Source organism: Lytechinus variegatus, chromosome 5, assembly GCF_018143015.1.
Source record: "Lytechinus variegatus isolate NC3 chromosome 5, Lvar_3.0, whole genome shotgun sequence".
Taxonomy (NCBI): Eukaryota; Metazoa; Echinodermata; class Echinoidea; order Temnopleuroida; family Toxopneustidae; genus Lytechinus; species Lytechinus variegatus.
In genome coordinates this window covers 10,264,686-10,283,181 of record NC_054744.1, presented here as the reverse complement: position 1 = coordinate 10,283,181, position 18,496 = coordinate 10,264,686, and the positions used below count along the sequence as shown (strand labels likewise).

The following is an 18,496-nucleotide window of genomic DNA, read 5'->3' as shown; positions in this document are numbered from 1 at the left end:
TATACTCTTCAGCATCAGAATCCAATTTCTACATAGTTCTGTCATTGTTGAGGATCAAGTCCTCATGTATCTCACTTAATCATACACCCAACACCTAAGACTTCTAATCATGTTTTGAAAATGTACATAATGAACACCTGGGAGGTGTTTCGTACAGCTGTTCAGAAGTTACTTACAAGCGAGCGTGTTTACAAATGACTGGTGACCCTTTCTCAGGGTTTAATTTTCATTTGGTCCAATGCAAATTCGTCCAATTGCCAACTCGTCTACTGATATTTGGTCTACCATCAGTTCGTCTAATATCCACCTGGTCTAACTGCCATTTCGTCCACTCACCATTTCATCTAATGACCAGTTGGTACAATAACCATTTTAGTCTAATTGTTAATTGGGCAAAATAAATGAAAATACAATGAATACTAGACCAACTGGTTATGAGATGAAATGGTCATAGACCAACTGGTGAGTAGACAAAGTGATGACTGGACTTATTGGTTATTGGACCAAATGGTCGTTAGACGAAATGTTGATGAATGGAATGGCATTAGACTAAATGATAGATAGACCATGTGAGTGGGCGAATTGGCATTTTACCGACTATCGACACCGATAAAAATGTAGTGTACATCATGGACATACATGTACATGCAAGAATGGATCACCAGTCATTTGTGATGTCGCTCGTAACTTACAAACAGCTTTATGAAACACTAACCTGGGCCCTATGCAGTTGATTTAAAAGCACCTAAGAACATGTTCCAGTCAATCATAGAGTTGTGCAGAACAGCCTAATGCCTAACTCGCCGGAACCCATTTCCATGTACTAATTAGTCCATCATCCTACATAATCTTGGCTTTCTTCCCTCCTGATAACGTACACCCAACATCCAAAGTATCCCGAGCTTTTTTACAAAGTGCAAGTCCACACTGATTATCCAGATCCCATTCCAATTAGTATTTCGCAAATTGTAGAGACTGAGACCAAATTATCTTCCTTGCCGATACCAAACACCCAAAGTCTTCCTAAATTGTTTCAGAGTCTACACAGAGAGCACCATAATCCCACTTCCAAAATGTTACATTGTACTTCTGTTACTGTGACTGTTAGAATTTGAATGCTGTTTCAAAGTAATTTCTGGGTCCAGGGGTCTGTTTCACAAAACTTTTACAATAGCAAATTTACAATAACAGTTATAAGCTACTCAAATCCTTCAGTCTAATTGGCTGATGGTTAATTTGTTAAAGAAATCTTACATTTGTTATTATAACAAGTCTTTATGAAACAGGACCTGTTACATAAAGACGTGTTAATAACAAACTGTACACAATTTCCATAACAAATGTAATATCAACAAATGAGATGGAAGGATTTCAGAAGCTGTTATTGCAAATTTCTTATTGTAGTAATTTTCATGAAATGAAGTCCCCATCCTCCTTGAGAACTAATCCCAGCACTCTTTCTCCTCCGTGATATCCTCGACAGCAAAAGGCCTCTCGTCTTCTGCTCCATCCTGAGTGCCCACACTGTGCGCATCCGAGTCCCAGCCTTCGACAGATGCAGCTTGCCATTTCTCAGAATCACTGCTGGTCATGTTCTCATAGAGGCTGGAGATGACTGCACTGCCATCCTTGCTGAACTCAAACTTCCCACTGGCAAGAAGGACATCTCTGTGAATGTAATATGTGCAGGAATTAGTATCTATTGATAATACAAATTGCTTTGTATATTAAAGATGTGAATTTTTCCAATGAACAACTCGAAATAAACACATTTCTAAAATAAAAAATATATTTGCTACTTTTTGATTGATGAAGCATTGTAAATCTGTTTGATTTTGCTGGAGAAATATCCTGCAACTGATTAAACATAAATGCTGTGGGAAGCAAGGTGGTTAATCATTTCATATTCTTCTGCAAAAGACAACATCCCAAAATGATATATCAAGTTACCTGAGCTTGGAAGCATTCTGACACATCTCCTGCAACCCTGGGAACTTCATCAATCTCTCCATGGATATGCTAATCTTCAACTCCTCAAGGTCATAGATGAACTCTCTTGGAGGAAACCCTTTCTCCCACTGCTCAAAAAACGAGTTACCATCCTCCAACTCCGTTGGGGAAAAGGCCTTTGAAAGACGTCCTAACAAGTAAGGACATTCTTCAAAATCAAGGACATCCAAGGTGGAGATATCATCAGAGGCAGTTCTTCCAATGTCTTGTAATTCATGTTTCGTTGGTCTGTCAACTGAGTGATGGATGCTGCCTGATTGTTCTGAATACGAATCATTTCCATTTAGCTGCACTCTAGGTTCAACATCCCTGAAGTTCAATCTGCTATTTGGCAAGTCCGACTCTGTACAAGCATCCTGAGATTTTTGGCAAGCAAGGCATGCAGGATCACATGGATTCTCTTCAGCTTTTGAATCATGGCCTACATTGTCAGGTATAGTACTGGAATGGCACATGTTGGTTGATTGCAAGGTATCACTGATTTCGTCCATTGCACTTGTGATGCTGTCAGAACAGCCCTCTTCTCGTCTAGTTCTTGAAATAGAATCTTGTCTTTCAGTACATAACTCTAAGCCTCCTCCTTCATCATTTTGTCCCTCGCTACCCTTCAGCCTTTCTCTCTTTCTGGAAGCAAGACTCTTTTCCATCCATATCTTCAATGCATCATCCTCCTCATCTCCGCTTGCGTTGTCAAAGACTCCTTCCTCATCGTCCAGCATCCTCTGTGCATCCTTGAGGAGTTGTCTAATCCTGAGCCCGACTTCACCCACGATATCTTCATCATTCAGCTGTTTGCTGGGATATAATGCTCTGGCTACCTGGAGAAATAACCATAAATAATACTTTCATTTTTAGTTCATTACGAAAATTTCCCGTTTGATTCTCGACCTCACTTCGGACTGCAAACTGCGGTTTTATACCCCGATTTGTGTTTGGAATATCTCAAACAACTTTTCCAACCCCGATAAACCCATCTTGGCCAGGTAATCCCCTTGTCTCGATTTCACCACCACGGGCCAGCTAAATGAGCGTTGAGCCAAGGACGAAATGATAAACAACGCTGTGCTATTACGTAAGACTTGTCTGCCTGTAGAAGGATCTTCGGAATGAAATTATTGTATTCGATATTAATCACGTTTTCAAAGGCATATTACATTCAGACATCCAATACTAGTCCATTTTCAATTTCGAACGAAGAAAATCGACCTTGAAATAAGGAAAGTAAGCGAATAAAAATTACGGTATGCTTAGCATGCAAGGACCGCGATGCATGCATGGTTTCTGTCCGTCCAGCAAGAAAATGGGTTCACTCGCACAATGATACAGTCTTAACGTTCGAAAAATAGAAGTAATGGCATACCAACATACAAAGTATAATAATCATGCTGCTGATATGCACAAAAATATGAAATCATTATTTTTTTTTACCCCAAAGTCTTATTCATAATTTAAATACAAACTATGCCTGTAACTATTTTTTTAATCGCAAACGTATTATTGCACCATACGTGGTTCTCCGGTAAACTGCCCATGTGCGCTGCATCCATTCCACCGTTTGTTTCGGGTCGTTTATACTTTTAGTTTCCACCATTAAATGTCTAACTTAGATATGTTGTGCTAATTTTTTTGTAAGTCAAAATGTTCATCGTTGGAGAGCGAGTTCAGGCGATTGATGAGTTTGGAAGATGGAGTGTTGGAAAGATCGATCACGTGTCTTAGTTCACAAAACCGCATGCCCGTTGAACCCCGATCCCTTCAGTGCCCATTTTTAATATGTTCCCCTTCCTCAAGTACATCTTGTTGAATAATCACTTTAAAAAAAGTTGTTTTTTTGCCCCCCCCCCTTAGCCCCCTTTTCATAGTGAAAGTTCTTTTGCAGTGTCCTTTTTTATCTTTGATCAAGCGACCCATTTGAACATGCCCATATTTGATTGTGATAAATGTCTGTTTTATTTTCTAGTTCAAAATTTGTCATTCTGCTAATATGAGGTGATTAAAATTAGCGCCCTGTAGTTTTTGTCGGGAGAAAGAGAGAGAGAGAAATAGAGATGGGGTGGAATTTCCACCCCATCTCTATTTCTCTCTATATATCTTTAACAAGGGCGCCGGAAGCGAGGGGGGGCAGGGGGCACTTGCCCCCCCCCCCCAAATAAATTTTTTTGGGGGGCAAAACGAGATTTTGCCCCCCCCCATGTGCCCCCCTGAAAGTAGAAAAATGATAAATTTTTAAATAATTAAAGGACAAAAGTATACGATGAAGGCACTTTTATGCCCAAAAATTGTCATTTCTATTGTCAAAAATGAACAATTTTGCCCCTGACGGGGCAATTACATTATCATAGTAAGCCTGGCGTCTTTTGACGAACAGTTCCTCTGTGAAACATACCTTTGAAAAGCCCCTTTTCCATCTTATTACAGTGTGATAACGTTTAACCTTTTAATGAATACATTTCAGACTAAAACCGAATGGCAAGCTAATTTTCTTTAATATCTAAACCTACAAATTATGAAAAAGATGGATATCTTCTTAGATAAATGATTTGATTTTATATATTTCGATCCAAAAAGTGAAAAAAAAAATCAAGCACGTTTTGAAATAAAAAGATGGCTGTGTATTTATGCAAAGCGCAAGCGATTTTATTATTTTTATAATATGTCCTGAAAGTTTTCTTTTTTCCCAATTATTCACCTCCCTTCCATCATTCAACTTTCTTCCCGGTCCTATCTTTCTTCTTATTTTTCGCCTCACCTTCCGCCGCTTCGCCCCTTGATCTACCTATGATGACCCCTCCCACGGCAGGAATTTTGTGTAAAAATGGAGTATAAGTCTCGTTAATAGTCAAAGAGTGTTTAAAAAACAAATTTGGGGGATAAAGCATAGTTAAAGTTCATTGTGAAGGATTAATCATAACTCATGAAAACTATTCTTTATACTGAGTACGCAAACAATGAAAATATTCTCAGTATATTCCAAGTAAATTTGGAATAAAGGGAAAGTAAATTGGATCAACAAAGGTATGATTTTACTGGGTATGGAACATTCTCGTCTAACCGTCTATGCACTAAATTCAGAGGCGATTTTCCTTTTTCATCATTTTTATTAGTTATGAAATTGACAATGGCCATCGATGTCATCAATGTCATCACTCTTTGGCTGGTATATAGGGCTAGATGAGAGCTGGAGAATAGTTGGGCCGGTATGCCTTTTCTTTTCCTAACCAAGTTCTTAACAAAAACTCCCGGCAAAAACTATCTGTTTATATATATTTCGAAATTCGAGGATACATGTGTATAATTTCGATTTGAAATTATGTATTTTTTCCATAATAAAAGAGCACAAATAGTAGGGGGACATTTGATATTATGTACCCCTTTCCAAAATGGTAGGGGGACGCGTCCCCCCTGTCCCCCTGGGATTTCCGCCCATGGTGATGGGGGAGCTTTTGCATTTTCTAGAATAAAATTGAAAGATTTCGTGCACACTTTGGGTGAATTTTGTGAATTTTGCCCTCTCGATCGGCGGCCCCCGGATGCATACGGTCATGTTTGTCATCTTAAAGTCTTTAAAAGGCCTATATTACATTGGTTTGAAACAATAGAGTTTGCAATAAGGCTCGTAATTTGCTGGAACTGCGACCCTGATCATGAAGAAACACCAGTCTGGGTCAGAAGGGAGGAAACAGGAGCAAAAAGAACCCCAAGACTGTTTAATTCTCAAGAAATTTATTTTTGAATGCTCTTAGAAACGCAACTTTTACACTAAATTTTTACACCCTCAACCACACCCTCTCCCGCTCGATCGCTTCCGTATCTCACGCTTTCAAAAATATTGTGCCCCCTTCGGGATTTTGCCCCCCCCCCCCAAAAAAAAAAAAAAAAAAAAAACTGAAAGGGTTCCGGCGCGCCTGGGTGGAAACAAATCTGAAAGAAAACATGAAACCAAGAAAGGTATTTCAGAGGGAGGTTTACCGTATACACATGCTATAGGCCTACAAAATAAGAACAATAATGGGAGATAAAGATAAAGAAGATCACCTGCTAATAACGCATGTGAATTAGAAAACGTTCTGAATAGATATGAATAGAACATTGAAATGCTATCCAAACATTGTGATTCATAATGCTGGTCTTTGTATTTTAATGTTCTATGTATAGGCCTACACCTCAACTTTGAGAAAAGGACATTTATAGGCCTTACTACAGATATGATTGGCAAATGCACGTTCTTTAGAGGTGTAGAAAGGGGGTGGATGAAGAAAATAAGTCTAGAAAGAAAAGAATTAGACAGCCAGACAGAGAGAAAGAAGAAAGAAAGGAAGGAAGAGAGGGAGAGAAAGAAAGAAAGAAAGAAAGAAAGAAGGAAAGAAAGGAGGGAAGAGAGAGAAAGAAAGAAAGAAAGAAAGAAAGAAGGAAGGAAAGAAAGAAAGAAAGGAAGAAAAAACTTTCTATCAACGCGTGTATACATCCATGCGCTCGCCGGAACTACACACATTGCAATCCATCGTGTGTGGCCCCCTGCTGTGACCGTATAGATGCTGGGGTGAATTATCTTCGGACCGAGGTCAAGAAACAGGTGTTTCTATACTTAAATTTCATGCTTGAGGGCAATAGGATTAGACTAGGATTTGTATTACTGGGAGAAGATATTTGATGATAAGGAAAAATGGGGTATACAGCCCTCAAACGCGAGATTTTCGTCATGGATATGTTTCGTATTCCATAAACCCATACAGCCAGACCCAATTGCCCCATGGATCTCCATGCCTTACCTCTGCAGCTTTAATAATTAAAGAAAGCATTGATGAAGGACTGACAAATCTGAAACAAAGTAACATCATTTAAATTCATTTTTTTTGTTCCATCCATTGAAGGAGTGGTCCTAGCCTTACATCACAATGACATCACCAATGCAGCCAATTTGAAGTCTCCATACATGTAGGTATAGTGTTTACCATTTTTTTAATTTTCTTGTAGTACATCCGATATTGTTCAAACTTTCACCTATCTACTTGCCTCATACTTGTCCATTTCATTTCTAGGAAACCTTTAGTTTGATTTGGATGGTAAGTTGTGTTACCATCATGATTATATACCACTGATGAAGACTGATCATTAATCATCAAAATCGATGGGTCTTTGGATCATGAATGGAAAGATGAATGAAATTTACCTCTTCATATGGCATTGGTTGAAGATCTTCATCCACTGGTTCTACAGGACTGTCTTGATCACATGATACCCTTTTAAAGATGGCTACCTGAGTACAGAACCCTAGATGTTCACTCCCTACTGGTCCTGCCCCAAGGCCAGAATACTCCACTTCATAGCCGTAATCACTACATATTGCATTGCCCCTAAAATAAAAAGAAACAATAAATGAATGAATAAATAACCAACCAAACAAATAAATACATAAATGAATAAAATAAACAAACAAATAGTGAAAATTACTCAACCTTGTAGCCATAATCACATTTTGCATTGCCCCTAAAATGGAAGAAATAAAGTATCAAAGGAATGAATAAATAAATAAATAATAAATGAATGAATAAATATATAAATAAATAATGGAAAACTACAATTTTTAGCCATAATCACAACATTGCATAAAGATGAAACCTTCATAAAAAGAAATAGAAAAAACATCAAGAATTGAATACATGACTATACACATAATCAAATCAACACCATATTCTAAAGGCCTTAACTGTAAAGACACATTTCTTTGTCTTGTTTTGGACAGCTACAGAAAAAAAAAACAGAACAATTAGGTCTCATTTTACATCAATTTTTGATGAAATTCTCAGAGATACACAAGGAGGATTTTTCTCTTTTTATTCAATCAACTTGTCACTGAGGTGGTTTTGATTCAGAAACACCACAGTAAGTTAGCTTCCTCCAGGTCAGCTCTTCTCACTTCAGTTTATTCATTTCAAATTCCATATCAAAATAACACAATAACACAAATTTACATGTTTCCACACAGAAAATGAAAGCAAAACTTCTATATGGTATGTATAGTAATGTATAGTATCAACATAATGAAGGAATTAGGGAACCCCCCCCCCAAAAAAAAAAAGCCAGTAGGCTACCCTTATGGAGAAAATAAAAGATTTTTATCAACATTAATATAAAACCAGGGTAACACAAAGGTTGGCGAGTAATCGTATGCTCGATTTCTACAATTAATTGTAGTCAATGCAATCAATGGTAAAAGATATTTTACGATGATTGCTCATTTTTGTGTTACCCGACTCTGACATCATCGTTTTCATGCAATTACAGCAGAAAATCTTGTGTATATTCACCATTCTTGGAATTCACTTCTTGTCCATTCAAATTTATGATCATCGTGTCTGAAGCCTTGAAGTCCAGGAAACAGAACGTTGAACTCTGCATTGGGTGTGGTGAAGACTGCCCTCATTGGTTTCATGTACCCGAAGATGACCTCCGTAGCCTTGGAAAGATTTTCTGGGTAAAGATGCTCAATTCTGTAAAAGAAATGAAATCATGATAATAAATTACTGATTAAGAGTTTGGGGTAAAAATAGTGCATGTTCAAATTTGTATTCAGGGCCAAGTAATGAACAATGTACAAGAGAACTTAAGGTGAGTCAGCTACAGGGTTATCAAATTATTCTCATTTCGAAATGCAGTCTTGTAAGCAATATGTCTTCCCCAATCTACTGGGATTAAGTTACAATTGAACGTCTCCCAAATTAATGAATATGTGAATTGTTTCCCAATCCTCTCACTAGTCTGCTGTGCAAACCCTTCACTCGAGTTAAGGGTCTGAGTTTCAGCCTACTTAATATGTCTTGTGTACTGAAGGCCCTCTCAAGTTTTGTATGCATGGAGACACACTTGTTGATTAAAGTTTCAATCAGGGTCTGTGCCTGCAGACTATGCTCTTGCCTATTCAGTATCAATAAAAGAAAAATTTGCACAAACATGGATACATGGGCGATTCTAAGCGATTCCATACGTGTTGTACAGGACACTTTGAGAACAATTTATAGTCTCTTAGCTGAATGCTTGATCAATAAAACTTCCTTTTTGTCAATGATAAAGTTAAAGTGATGTGAAAACCTGAAAATCAACAAATACTGTTTGGGTACGGGTGAATTAAGGGTGAAATTTTGTGTGCCGTGCAGGACTCAGAAATGTGACCCTCCACCCCAAAGCCAAAAATATAAGTGACCTGCAGTGAAAATTGAGATTTTAGTTGGGTTTGAAAAAGCACATCCTATACTTTTAAATGATATAACGTGTCATAATAACTTGTCTTGATATAAATTGATCAGCGACAATCCACAGAAGTATTTATTAAGTGCATAAGAGCGAGAGCTTAAAGAAAATAAGAAGAAAACCAGGTTTGAAGTTCTGTGTTCATTCAAGCATGAGATGTGCATACGGTGCAATCTTAGTGAAACTTCCAAGGCAATATGCAAAATACTTTTGTCAAAGAGACTCTTGTATTAAAATTTACAACATATTTTGACAATATGTTGGGGGAAGGGGGGGGGGGGCAGGGGCCAATTACAGTGGTTTGGGGCTGTCTGGTCACATATTAGTTCATTGTGGATAAGGGAATTTTTTCTTTTAAATTATCAGAAAAATGTCAGGCACCTGTTTCATAAAGATTTACAACTACGTAACTTTGTCATAATTGTAACTACCAAGGGAACATTGATTCTTGTTGGCTGTTGAGCCCTGTTACCATGATAGTTGTCATAATCAAGAGTGTATCCAGCATCCACTATGACAAAGAAATGTATGGGCCCATGCACAAGCATAATACAGTCACTTTTGTCCTCAGACAGTTGGGCCAGTGAAATGCTTTGTAGGATTTGATGCTGGATAGGTGCCTGATAATGGCAAAGCTAGCATAGTTGAAACGGGCCCTAGATCTGGGAGCCACAGCCAACTTACACTTCAACGCAGACTACCAGGTCAGGATCAAGAAGACGGCTATCCCTCTCTGCTATGGACCCGTGTAGTAACGTGATGACCATTGGATGGGGTAGAGGATGAATATAGGACGCAGCCAAGGGTTCGATGAGGCCTGAATGCCGCCTCAGAAGCTCTCCATCCACGTCCAAGCCTATCAGCTCGTGGATATACCTGTGAAACTTGAGGAGGCGTATTACCTTGAGTTCTCCACAGCCAACGTCAACCACCTGGGAAACGGATTCAGAAAGAGCATGATCATGATTGCTTTTTCTATAAATGAAATTTACATTTTACTTTTAACCCCTTTTGGAGAATGTCGAATAATCAAGTCCTCTGATTGGTCGAAAGTGGGGTCAAGTATTTAACCATGCCTGCCAAATAAAACAACTAAAGGTGGCTATCAAGGGCATTAATGGGCATAATTTTACCAAATTTATGCCCGCGTACTAACTATTGCATTTTCAGTTCTATCTTAAAGTATAAAATTCCTGATCACAAATGTTTAATACTTCACAACAAAAATGTCATTTTTCTTCTTCTCCTTCTTCAGAGGACACTTTTTTGGGCAGAGAAAGTAAAGTATCTCAAAAAGACAATTGGTCATTACTGTAAGTAAAAAGAATAACTAACTTAAGTAGGTATGAAGAGACTTTCAGTATTACTATCACTACATTAATCACACACTGGTATCTTTTTTTTCTGATTTTCAAGATAGTTTCAGTCCAATGAGCAAGGGTCTCATTATCTTTGTAAACCCAAGTACCTTTTTTGGCTTACACTCTCTGGAAATTCTTGTTATTTCTTCATAACGCTGCTCATACAGGGGTGGAATGAATCGTACGTCACTCTGCTCAGCAAGACTTTCATCTTCGGCTTCTTGACTCGTCGACCCCATCGTGTCAATCGGAAAGTCGTTGAAACCTCACTGCATGCAAACAGAATCACAGGAACAAGAAAAAATTAGTCTCACAAACAGGGCCTTCTCCACTGTGGAACACAGGTGGTGCCAAATGAGTCTAACACCACCCGTTCCGAGATTTGGCAGATAAAGCACCACCTGCATGTGATCGGAGTTCATGAAAAATGCACTGATAAAATATTACCTGGAATCAGAATTACCTGGAAAAAAGATTTTTCTTGAGAAATTAATTGGTATCACATTGGTACACTTTCAAAAAAGGAAGTTCATCCTAACGAAAAGTTATTTATGTTATCAATGGTGAAGGTTAGAAGAAATTTATAACCCATCAAAGATTAATAAAGTAAATAGGCCTAGAATTCAAGAATTGTTTTTTTTATTTGTGATGAAGTCATATTCGAGCAGCTTCCCCAGATGTGTTATAGATATTAGGTCCCCCTATAAAATTCATGAATTTCAAATTTTTTTATGTTTGATGCATGACTAGATCTACCTGTATTTTTTTTTGTTTAGACAGGGGCAGATGTGAAATGATTTATTATCTGTTGAGAAAAATCATTTTCTATTTTTTAGAAAACAATTAACTTTTCAATCATTTTTTAGTACAACAACGGTAATGGAAAAACTTAGCTGCTTGTGCTTACACATTGTCATTATGACTTGACCTCTGTTCCTCACAAATAATTTCTTAGACTTAGTTTAATACCGCGGTAACTTTAATTACCTTTGAATAGATTTTCCTAAAACCTTCACCAATATATTTTGTAAGATCTATGAGTCAGATCTAACATCATGCCTTCTGACAATTTGTACTCCTTTTTCCATTTGTTTTATTTGTTCTGCATTTTTTTTTACGTTATTAACATAGATCTAACTTTAGTTTTAACGTTTACTTAGCTTAGATGAACGTTATACAAAACTTTTGCCAATTAACTTCATCAGCATCAGCAATGTCTTATACTCTAAAGTCTTCAAGACCACAACATAAAGTTTCATGGTATCGCCACATATCATCATAATCATACTTCATCAACATCACGGAATTAATGAATAGAAAATGGAATGCAAGTTTGTGCACGTGCAGTTATCGCATAAAAGTTGTAGCTAAGCTAACCGGTCCTAGGGCCTAGGCTAGCTAGGGCGCTAGGCTAGGCCGGCGCGTCCCGCCAAATTTCATCTTGATTACCGTTGCCACGAAACAGCTCCGCCGATCTCGTGAAGTTGAACATGCCCACTGTCGACAAAAACGTTAGAAGTCTTGTCAAAAAGTTTTCAAAATGCCTATCGCCATCAAAGATTACACTTGGGAGGAGTCGGAGATTGATGTTCACGTCACGGTCCCCATCAAAGGAAACAATTCTTCAAAGGCAGATCTGTTTTCAAGTGATGAGTACATCAAGGTTAGTGCGTTACTCGGCTCTATCGCCACTGAAAAATTTATGCTTGTCCCACCTACTGAAAGTGGTGTACCGTAAATGTACCGGTAGATTCTGTAGTTGTTGTGACTCCCTATCTTCAAGTTCTGTGGTATTTTGAAAACCCGAAACGTTCTTATCTCCGTGGGGGGTTCGGTGTCCGGACACTTTATCTTTTTGAAGCCTTCTTTTTTGTCTGTGGATTACACTAAAAATATGAATTCATTACTTGTAATCATCTATTTTGGGCATTATCGTGATATTGGGAACCACCGTTCACTTCATACAGCAGCGCTTATTCAGTCACACGCACGGTTCCTTATTTCCACCTCCATTCACTTTGTACACAAGTGTGTGTACACAAATCGACGAGTGGCTCCCGAAACCACGATTTGGCCCTATTTTGTTATATTTCCTAACATTTTGTACTAAAAATTGATGAAACTTCGCTTGTAAATTTTTCCAAATGACATTCTGAAATTGATCGTCCGGACACACAACCCGTCCGGATACACAACAGTTATAACCATTTATCATTTCTCATTGAAATAGAAAGACGTTAGAAATATCATGTTCCAGCTGGAGCTTTAATTTAAAATTTAACATGTTTAAAGTCAACGATCATGCAATGAATGATTCATTGACAATGAATGAAAAAAGCTCCAGTGCAGAGACAGAGTCATTTGTTATCAGGGTGACCAGATTTCACAAAATGAAATACAGGACAATTGACAAATGAAGATCAACAAAGAAGCCCACTCAAAGTGTTAGACTTGTGAAAAAAAATATAAAGAATCGGAAGAGAAGGGGAACGAAAGAATAAAGGAGAGAAAGAAAAGACATGATTGAGAAGAAAATGAAATAGAGGAAAACAGAAAAAATAACAGAAAGTTAGAATAAAAGAAAGATGAAAGAAATAATAAAAGAGATAAAAAAAGGTTTCCGTCATTCTTTAAACTGGATATAGAAAGAAAGAAAGAACGAAAGAAAGAAAGAAAGAAAAGAAAGAAAGAAAAAGAAAGGAAGGGAAGATGAATAAATGTCTGAAAGACAAAATAAAGAAGAGAATTAAAGGGGGAAAAAGGTAAGAAAAAGAAGGAGGAAAGAAATAATAAATAAAATGAACATTATTCTTTCATTCCTTGAATGAAAGAAAGAAAGAAGAAAACTGGAAGGAACATAGGGAAAAGAGAAAGAAACAAAATAAAGAAAGAAAGGAAAAGGGAAAATAATAAGAAGGGAAAAAATAAAGTAAGGAAGAAAGAGCAGTTCAAGGGAAGAATGAAGGGAGGAGAGAACGCAAAAAAGAGAAAATAATGGGAGGAGAGAAAGAACGAAAAGAAACAGGAAAAGAAGAGAGAAGGAAGCCAAGGAAAGAAAGAATGAAGGAAAAAAAGAAGGATATTTGATAAAGAAGGAAAATAAGAGAAAGAAGGAAAGAAAGAAAAATGAACAGAGAGAGAGAAAAGAAAATGTCTAGGAAAGAAAAAGGAAATAAAGATAGATGGAACAAAAAAGGACCAGCAGAAAGGTTAGGGTATAATATAAAAGAAAGAAAAAAAAGAAAAGTTAAAACTTCAAGTAAACAAAAAAATCCAATCATCTAATAAAAATCATAATTTTATTTGGTGTTTTTTTAATGTATTTTTAAAATTAAAAAAATGAAATGTTAGAAATGAATAAAATTTAAAAGTAAAAATTAGGTGAATCATCGCGGCATCGTACACACCAAGACTCAAAACGAAAGCTGAAACAACTAGATCTATGAAAAGTCAATAACTTGTTCCTCTGATTACATCTCTAAATCATTAATCTGAAAATCCATAGTATAATTATAAGAATTTCCCGCCGATTTTGTGATTATTTTGGTGGAATCATGTGAGTTTGTTTGCACCATTGAGAATTTGCTTCGATCCTACGTGCCTATAGCTAGTAGCCTGCCACACACAGGCAGGAGGCCAGTTTGTTTGCAATGTATTTGGTTAGCAAGAAATCACCGCAGAACTTGCAAAAGTTTACAGTTATCGATTTAATTGTTGTCCCTGCTTCGTCAGCTGTTGGTTATTTAATGAAAATTCGTCATTTTTAAATGTCTTAACTACATTTTGTTCAATATTCTGAAATACGGGACAAATAGGCGTCCCGGGAAGGGTTTGTCGGGACGCCGGGACACAGGAGCAAAATACGGGACAATCCCGGGAAATACGGGACGTCTGGTCACCCTGTTTGTTATATAGATTTGATCTAACATCTAGATCTATAGTAGTCCGGGCTGTGAAACCATGACATGAGTGATCATCGCAAATTTGCTTTTTTGCCATCGGATATTGGAAGCGTCGTGGTGTAGATCTAGCGTTTATGACTCTCGCTTTGTAATCAGAGGGTCGTGTGTTCGAATCCCACCATGCCATGGCCTAGCGTCCTTTGCCTTGGCAAGGTGTTAGGGTTTGCCACTCTCCACCCAGGTGTAAATGGGTACCCGATAGGATGTGAAAGCCTATATGTAGTATGCCTATAGCAATTGAGTCTTGGAACTCTTGTTGGAATGCTCCCCAGGGAGTGGAGAAGGTGCATACATTGTATGCGGGCATGCAAGGATCTGATGACCAGGGTAATATAAATGTCCGTAAAGCGCTTAGAGACGTCGTTCCGATGTATTAAGCACTAGGCCTATATAAATGCGGAATTTTATTATTATATATTATTGGCTTCGCCACTTACGAAAACTGCCCCATTCTTGTCTTCAACACATCAATTTATTTCTGACTAGACCTCTAGACCAATCTGTAATCACAATGCACTTTATTTTGGCAGATTAACAAAGCGTATATGTTCGAGCTCTACAGCCACACATAGCCTTCACTTGTCCTTGCATATTGCACGAAATGGGCATTTCATGCACTTTATTAATTTTTATTTCCTAACACGTACACCAAAATAAAAGTCAAGAAAGAAAGTGAATAAAGAACAAAAAAAGAGAAGAAAGAAAGAAGAAAGGAATTAAGGAAGGAAAGAAAAAAAAGCAGGATAGAAAAAGGAATGAAAAAAAGGAAAAATATAAAGATGAAATTAAAAAAGACAAGCAATAAAAAGAATAAAAAAGAAAGTGAGAAAGAAAAGTTAAGAAAGAAAGAAAACAGAAAAGGGGAATGAAGAAAGCAAGAATGAAAGAAAGATCGAAATAAAGAAAAAAGTGGATGAAAGACAAGAACCAAAGAAAACCGAAAAAATAAATTGAAGAAAGAAAGAAAAAAATAAAAGATCCCCCAAAAAAGAAACTAAAAAGAAAGAAAAAGAAGGAAGAAGAATTTTTTTTAATAAAGGAAGGAAGAAAGAAAAAAAAATAAAAGAACCCAAAAAGAAAAAGAAAAAAAGAGGATGAAAGACAGAGAAAGGAAAAATAAGAAGGAAGAATGAAGCAAGAGAGGAAAAAGGAAAACAAAGTAAGAAAAAAAGAACGCTTAAAAGAATGAATGACAGGAGTATAAAAAAGAAGGGAAAAAAAATCACATGAATACAAAAAAGATTAAAAGGAAGAAGAAAAATGATATTGAGAGGAAGGAAGGAAGAACGGAAGAAAGAAAGAAAGAAACAGAAAAGGGGAAAGAAGACAGGCAAAAAGAAGGATGAATTGAAGAATGTATTGCAGGAAGACTGATTACCATATTCTTTTTGTTGATGCAAATGTCTATTTGATTTTGAGCAAGAAAGAATGAGGCCATCATTAGTCATGACTTACAACCTTCAATAGTATGAAAGATAACAAAGATAAAAGATGAGAACATACATGTACCAAGCACTTATCTCAGTCAAGCTTAATTATGTTCCTATTTTAGTGCAGTTACATGTACACACAAGTTTAAAAGTTGTAAATTTGCACTCTCAGCATAAGTTGCAAGATCAGAACATTTTCAAAATACCAATTTGATATTGTGATGTAGATATATTCATATCAACACATTTGAAAACTAAACTGAGTTCCAAAAGAAGTTTATCTGCTTTTTAATACAAGGGCACTGAACAAATTCCACGTAGTCAAAATGAACAATATTTTTACACATGCTAGCCTCAATAATCTATTCTAAGCCCATGTCAATGATTAAGAGATTGGTTCTATCGCAGAGAGGCTAGAGCCCCTCACATCATTTGGTTTCAAAATCCAAGATTACAAAAGGCAAAAGAAAAAGACCATTTGATGAAAATGAGATTGGATTAAACAAACTTCCCAGTTTATCACACATGTCCTTCACAGGAATGTTTAAACGATTGACTTGATCACAAAAAAAATTACAGGAAGTTGAAATGAAAATTTTAAATGACTGGAACAATCCAACACCCACACACAGATTCCACTGAGATGTTAAGCAGGGGATAATCTGAACACGGTGTTTTCCACGTGTGCCTGAGTGAGATACGCACAGACACAACAGTGTTCAGATTATCCCCCGCTTACCTGGACATCCCCAGGGGTTCGTGTGTTGCTGTGTGATTGTTTCAAGCAGTAAAGATTTTGAGGTTAATTTTCTGTAGCTTTTTGCTTGAGTCAGTCACTAAAACATGGCCTTGTAGGACATGAGCAATAAACTGGAAAGTTTGTTTAATCCCATCTCATTTCAATTGGTCTTTCTTTTGCCGTTTTGTGACTTTGGATTTTGGAACCAATTGATGTGTGGGGCTATAACATCTCTGTGATTGAACCAATCTCTTAATTATTGACATGTGCTTCAAATAGAAAAGATTATTGAAGATAGCATGTGTAAAATATTGTTCATTTTGACTGACTAGAATGTGTGGAGTGCCCTTGTAAAGTTTGATAAGCTTCTTTCAGAACCCAGTTTATATTGGTGTTTTCAGAATACCACCTCAGAGTTGCAATAAAATCCGTATTCTGAAAATCCTTGTACTTGTCACTTTCACTGAGGTTAAATATGAGTAAAGCTTTAAAAAAAACCTACTTCTATGTTCTTGTCATTCTTATTTGCAGATCTGTGTGAGAGAAAGTGATTGCATTTCTTGTGACAAAAATATGATATAAATTTCAACCCAATACTTCTTGTTTTTTTTTATGATTAAATTAGCCTGTTGCCTCCAACATTGTATAATTCTCACAAAGGCATGAGCTTCGTATAGCTTTAGTACATGGATGAGGAACTGGGCCCTGTTGCATAAATCTTAGACGGCTGAAAACCATCTGTTTGAAGCAGTTTTTAAACATGTTTGTACTTGTTTTCTTTCTCTTCCAAGATTCAAGATTTATTAAAACAAATTATCGCAGCTTGTTTCAGCTGAATTGGCAATTGTTCTACAAAAAAGTATAAAAATACACATAAAATCAACAAAAAAGGCAATGTTACAAAAAAATCAAGAAATTGCTAAAACAATTACGGTATATAAATCATGATGATAATTAAGAAGTGATCTTAGTTTTGGAAAGCTTTGAAAAAAGTACATACAGGTACATGTATGTTGGAAAAATGATAAACTCCTAAATACAAATTATTGTGATGTAATATGGGTTTAAAGAAAAATTAAAAGGAAATTTGTTGTAAGTTTGTAACGGCTTTAAAGGTCAAGTCCACCTCAGAAAAATGTTGATTTGAATCAATAAAGAAAAATCAGACAAGCACAATGCTGAAAATTTCATCAAATCGGATGTAAAATAAGAAAGTTATGACATTTCAAACTTTCGCTTATTTTCAACAAAATAGTTATATGAACGAGCCAGTTACATCCAAATGAGAGAGTCGATGATGTCACTCACTCACTATTTCTTTTGTTTTTTATTGTTTGAATTATACAATATTTCAATTTTTACGAATTTGACGATTAGGACCTCCTTGCCTGAAGCACAAAATGTTGAAATAATGGAATTCCATGTGTTTAGGGAGGAATGAAACTTCATTTCATATGACAATGACGAGAAAATAAAAATATTTCATATTTCATATAATAAAATACAAAAGAAATAGTGAGTGAGTGATGTCATCAACTCTCTCATTTGGATGTAACTGGCTCGTTCATATAACTATTTTGTTGAAAATAAGCGAAACTTTAAAATGCCATAACTTTCTTATTTTACATCCGATTTTGATGAAATTTTCAGTGTTATGCTTGTTTAATTTTTCTCTTTTTATTCAAACCAAGTTTTTGTTGGGGTGGACTTGTCCTTTAAGTAGATTCAGTATTGACAATTGAAAAT

General features: G+C 36.5%; 2 protein-coding genes across 4 annotated transcripts in view; one reads left to right on the top strand and one right to left on the bottom strand.

The window, feature by feature from the left end:
- Positions 1–1,013: 1,013 nt before the first annotated feature.
- On the bottom strand, positions 1,014–12,159 carry LOC121415242. Of its 3 annotated transcripts, none has more exons than XM_041608423.1 (7): positions 12,069–12,159; positions 10,727–10,888; positions 9,943–10,190; positions 8,319–8,501; positions 7,181–7,364; positions 1,951–2,828; positions 1,014–1,668 (listed from the first exon to the last, which is right to left on the bottom strand). In XM_041608423.1, exons 2-7 carry the CDS (start codon positions 10,856–10,858, stop codon positions 1,443–1,445), a joined length of 1,851 nt encoding a protein of 616 aa, XP_041464357.1. In that variant the 5' UTR covers positions 10,859–10,888; positions 12,069–12,159; the 3' UTR covers positions 1,014–1,442. The 3 variants fall into 3 exon arrangements, with proteins under 3 accessions (XP_041464357.1, XP_041464358.1, XP_041464359.1); XM_041608424.1 differs by lacking the exon at positions 12,069–12,159 and having other exon boundaries at positions 1,951–2,212; positions 2,246–2,828; positions 10,727–10,858; XM_041608425.1 differs by lacking the exon at positions 12,069–12,159 and having other exon boundaries at positions 10,741–10,828.
- The window catches only part of LOC121415243 (dynein assembly factor 4, axonemal-like), a 23,139-nt gene continuing 16,802 nt past the window's right edge, over positions 12,160–18,496 (top strand). Inside the window, exon 1 of the mRNA XM_041608426.1 lies at positions 12,160–12,282. Within this exon, the coding sequence (XP_041464360.1) occupies positions 12,160–12,282 (123 nt within the window). The remainder of the gene's footprint in view (positions 12,283–18,496) is intronic.

Bases quoted from the DNA above. Each gene is read 5' to 3' on its own strand.
- LOC121415242 (XM_041608423.1), bottom strand. From the start codon at position 10,858: ATGGGGTCGACGAGTCAAGAAGCCGAAGATGAAAGTCTTGCTGAGCAG. The intron at 8,502-9,942 runs GTAAGTTGGCTG...TTTCTTTTACAG, and splicing joins CTGGTAGTCTGCGTTGAAGT to AATTGAGCATCTTTACCCAG. The intron at 2,829-7,180 runs GTAAATTTCATT...TTATTTCTCCAG, and splicing joins AACCAATGCCATATGAAGAG to GTAGCCAGAGCATTATATCC.